Here is a 4,690-nt window from a genome sequence, read left to right as displayed (position 1 = left end):
AAACGATCAATTTATAAAAATGTTTTGAAATATTATGTAAATTATTAGAATGTCCTTCATGCTATTTGCATGGATGCTAGTCAACCACATTTTGTTTTTAATTTTATTTGCTAATTCTATGCATTTGCTAATTCAAACTCGACCACTACTCATTGAAGAGCACATTTCTAACGGTTAAATGTGTGTCTTCTTAGATTCAATCCCGGAAAATGATTTAGAAAATTAAAGTTATAAGGGCTAAATGGCACTCTGATCCTGAAATAACTCTCACTTTTTTTTTTTTTTTTTTTGGAAAATTGTGATATAATTAATCTAAATGTCTGCAAGATTCCCAACCAACAAACCTGCAAATTATTTCCAAAAATAAAAAAAAGCTTAAAATTTGAATCTAAGATCCATTGCATTGAAACTGTCTCTCTCTGTGTGTGTGTGTGTGTGTGTGTGTGTGTGTGTGTGTGTGTGTGTGTGTGTGTGTGTGTGCGCGCGTGCGTGTGTGTGGCAGAACTGGCTCCTCTCTCGACTCTGTCTCTTTTCTCTGGGTGAAGGTTGGGTTACTTTTTATTACACACAGCACTGTCACCCCTCTGACCTGCTGTTTAACATGGAAATCAAACATTACTTAGTAAATTTAAAAAAAAAGGCTGTCCCAGAGTGTTTGATGGGAAGTGTTTACTGTAGCCTGAGTTTCTGATACAGTATTGATTACTGAAATGGAATTACACCACTACTTCAAACTTATTTTCTCCAAATAAACTAGAAAACTGCACACACTTAAATCAATAACGTGGACTGGAGTTTGCTCTGTGAAGTTTTCTGTAAAGGAGATGTTTATTTGTGTAAAATTTATGGAAGGAGTCTCCAGTGCCAGTGCTTTGTAACAGTCAGAAGTAAAGCTGTAACTTTAAGTTCTCTAACATCTTCAGGACAGAGGAGTTTACGCTTCTTGGCGGTTTCTCGGTAACGACAGTTTACAGCTTCTATAATAAAAGTGAGAACAGGAACTAACTTGCCAACACATTGTAGAGAGATTAATCATACTCCGTAATGATCCACCTACAAAGTGGAATGAAAAAAATAAATCCAGACAGGAACGTAAGAGTTTCATTCCTCAGTTTAATTTGAACCAAGTTATACGAATCGCAAGGGTGAACATTCCCCATCGATACAAAAACAACAGGCTCTACAAAAGAGAGAAAGAGAAAAGAAAGAAAGATAACAATAACATCAGAGATCAGAAATCGGTTGAGCCGCGTTGTGAGCGGCAGAAAGAGAAAGCACAGAAACCAGGTGAGAGAAATAAAAGGCTCAGATAAAGTGATTCAGAGAATCTGATTCTGAGAAATCGATTCAAAGAAAATGATCCAGAGAATCTAATTCAGCAAATCTGATTAAAAAAAAATGATCCAGAGAATCTAATTCAGAGAATCTGATTCAAAGAAAATGATTCAGAGAATCTAATTCAGAGAAATTGATTCAGAGAATCTGATTCAAAGAAAATGATTCAGAGAATCTAGTTCAGATAAATTGATTCAGAGAATCTGATTCAGAGAATCTAGTTCAGAGAAATTGATTCAGAGAATCCAATTCAGAGAATCTGATTAAAAGAAAATGATCCAGAGAATCTAATTCAGCGAATCTGATTCAAAGAAAATGATTCAGAGAATCTAGTTCAGATAAATTGATTCAGAGAATCCGATTCAAAGAAAATGATTCAGAGAATCTAATTCAGAGAATCTAGTTCAAAGAAAATGATTCAGAGAATCTAATTCAGAGATATTGATTCAGAGAACCCGATTCAAAGAAAATGATTAGAGAATCTAATTCAGAGAATCTAGTTCAAAGAAAATGATTCAGAGAATCTAATTCAGAGATATTGATTCAGAGAACCCGATTCAGAGAATCCGAGTCAAAGAAAATGATTCAGAACCACACCGAACCTTTCTACAGTCCTGATCCACGTCATTACGACTCTGAGGGGTGAAACTGACCCCGGATCAGGTGTTGCGAGGTCGGGGTGAGCGCCTGACAGAAATCAGATGAGAGAATTGCACCGTGTCGTTTGAGTGCTCGAAACAGAAAAGATATCATAGATATTATAGCAAAGTCACATTCAAGTTAATATTAATAAAAGAGAAAAACGTCGACCCACGAGGCTCGCGAGTGACCGATAAAGTGCCCTTACAGCTTTTAGTGATGTTAGAATGGACATAAATAATAAAAGGGGGGAAAGAAATAAAAGGAAAGGTGACAGAAAGAGGAGTTTAAGTACTAAAAATCTGCAGCAGTCAGAACGTTCACATCTTCTTCATTCATGCTGTTAATACTTACAGAAGCTTTAATACATACAGTGACTCAGTTAAACGTTTGTTTTTTTTTCTTCCTCAATCCTCAAAAAAAAAAATGTACAAACAGCATAATAATTGTAATAATATTAATATTAATATTAATAATACACTTGTGAAGAAAAGCGTCGTTTACACGGCGTCTCGGTTTTCCCCGGCAGTTCCAGGGGAGCGGGAAAACAGCGTTAATTACTACGTAATCATATCCATAACACGACATACACGCATGTTCATGCCAGTTTTCTCAGCACTAAAACACACTGATCAGGGAGTCAGCCGTAATCCCATTACAGCTCGGCCAGCTCGCCATGCAGTATTCATTTATTTCTTTAGTTGTATTTTTTTTTAACCTAAAATTGTAAACCACGTACATTATTGATACAAACGCCAACGTGATAAGATCATCCGGATAATAACTGATAAAAATCTAAAAATGATGATTACTGTTCCTTCTGTGTTTTGAAAAAAAGAAAAAAAAAAGAAAGATTAAAAAAATCCCCAGCGTGGAAGAAAAGAAGAGCGAAGGAGGCGTGAGGAAGAAGAGGAGGAAGAGGAGGTGTGGCTCTTCGTCGCTCTTCGTCGTCTAAGGTAATCTGGTGTTTATAAGACCTGATATGGGTTTACCGATTACTACGCCTTCACTACCCATAATCCTTTGACAATAGGTGTGGAAGAGTAGAGAGAGAGAGAGAGAGAGAGAGAGAGAGAGAGAGAGAGAGAGAGAGAGAGAGGAAAAAAAATCAGTCATCTGAGAGCAAGAAAGATGGAGGGATTGAAAAAAGAGAGGAGAGTTAACGAGAAATAAAGACAGAAAACAGAGGCATGAAAGATGGAGGGATGAAGCAAAGTGCAAAAGTAAAAGCACCCCAGAGACAAAGAGCGAGAGAGAGTGAGAAAGAGCAAGAGTGAGAGAGAGTGAGAGAGAGTGAGAGAGAAAGAGAGAGAGAGAGTTAAAGGACTGTGCTGTAGTGTAGCGTAAAGTCTCAGATCAGTCTCAATGTGTGTTCACACACACACACACACACACACACACACACAACTGTTAAAAGGCTCCAGGCCTCAGATTCGACTGTGTGTGTGTGTGTGTGTGTGTGTGTGTGTGTGTGCGTATATCTATGTTGCAGTGTGTGTACGCGTGTGTGTGTATCTAGTCGACTCCCTCGAAGCCCTGCGCGTTCTCCACAGCCATCAGCAGCTTCTCCCTCAGATCATCGAACGACTCGTACGCTGGCAGATCCAAACGGTTAAAACTGCACACGAGACACAATATTTATTAATAATAATAATAATGATAATAATAATAATAATAATAATAATATTAAACATGACAGCTAGATAAATAAGTGCTATGAGAAACACTGAACCACATCACTGATGCGTTCGATTTATACGATAAATATAAATTATTACAGATTATTATATTTCAGATTTTCATAAAGCAAAAACAGCACCATGTTTAACGTAAAGACGCCCGTGTACGCTGCGTTCATTTGTTTTTCGTTATTAATATGTGAAAAAAGAAAGATATATACATACTCTCCAAAGCGCTCAATACAACTTATTTATTCCTTATTTATGCGCTAATTTCCTTAAAAACTGCACGAAGTGAACCTCAGACTACTGATGTGTTTTTTTTTAAAGCAGCGCTGTCACACCAAATACTGACTTTCTTTAGTTTAGTACGATTTCCTTCTCTTTATAGTATTTTTTTTTAAAAGTAGAAATGTTTAATTTAATTATTTCATTATTAAGGCATTTCTTTGCATGTGCCTAATTGGCTTTAAAATATTAAAAATGATTTTAAAAATATATAAAAAATATTTTAAATATTGCAAAAAAGCTCTCGTATTTCTCCTTTACTTGGTTTTCTTCAATTTTAGATGTATTGAACGACCCACAATTATTCTGGAGCTAGTAGAAAGGAGGAGAGATTACGGATTAGCGTTAGCGCCTGACGCACTGCTAATACGGCTCTACGCGCTTTTTAACAACAGAAGAGTGTGATTTTAAAGATGGTGACTGTGGCTGAACAATGTTTCATTTAAGAACATTTTAATCCCCCTAAATTTATTTGTGCAAATGACATCATGTTATACGTTTTCCCATTTTTATTTTGAAACGAAAAACGAATGAACACACACCGTACACAAACCATAACGGCGTATGTGTATTGCATTGTACACCATTTTACCTGTTAATTTACTATATTTTAATCATAAACACAGCACACACAGGTTAAAAAAAGGAGATAATTTCTCTAACATATGCCAAAATACAGTGAAACCCCCCTGTGATAACTGTCATGGTAAATTCCAGCCTATATGTATTAGGGAGAATGGACCGTACCA

The 4,690-nt window shown here is 36.3% G+C and overlaps 1 protein-coding gene across 9 annotated transcripts in view; it reads right to left on the bottom strand.

The window, feature by feature from the left end:
- Positions 1-1,099: 1,099 nt before the first annotated feature.
- nedd4l (NEDD4 like E3 ubiquitin protein ligase) overlaps positions 1,100-4,690 on the bottom strand; it is a 70,755-nt gene continuing 67,164 nt past the window's right edge. For all 9 annotated transcript variants that reach the window (XM_053240078.1, XM_053240079.1, XM_053240080.1 and 6 more), the window contains 2 exons: positions 4,689-4,690; positions 1,100-3,592 (listed from right to left, as the gene is read on the bottom strand). The exon at positions 4,689-4,690 is cut by the window's right edge and continues 71 nt beyond it. In XM_053240078.1, coding sequence (XP_053096053.1) covers positions 3,490-3,592; positions 4,689-4,690 — 105 coding nt within the window. In that variant the 3' untranslated portion in view covers positions 1,100-3,489. The remainder of the gene's footprint in view (positions 3,593-4,688) is intronic.

Source organism: Pangasianodon hypophthalmus, chromosome 15, assembly GCF_027358585.1.
Source record: "Pangasianodon hypophthalmus isolate fPanHyp1 chromosome 15, fPanHyp1.pri, whole genome shotgun sequence".
In the NCBI taxonomy this organism is placed as follows: Eukaryota; Metazoa; Chordata; class Actinopteri; order Siluriformes; family Pangasiidae; genus Pangasianodon; species Pangasianodon hypophthalmus.
Note: the sequence above shows the minus strand (reverse complement) of the source record. Positions and strands in the feature narration are given on the sequence as shown.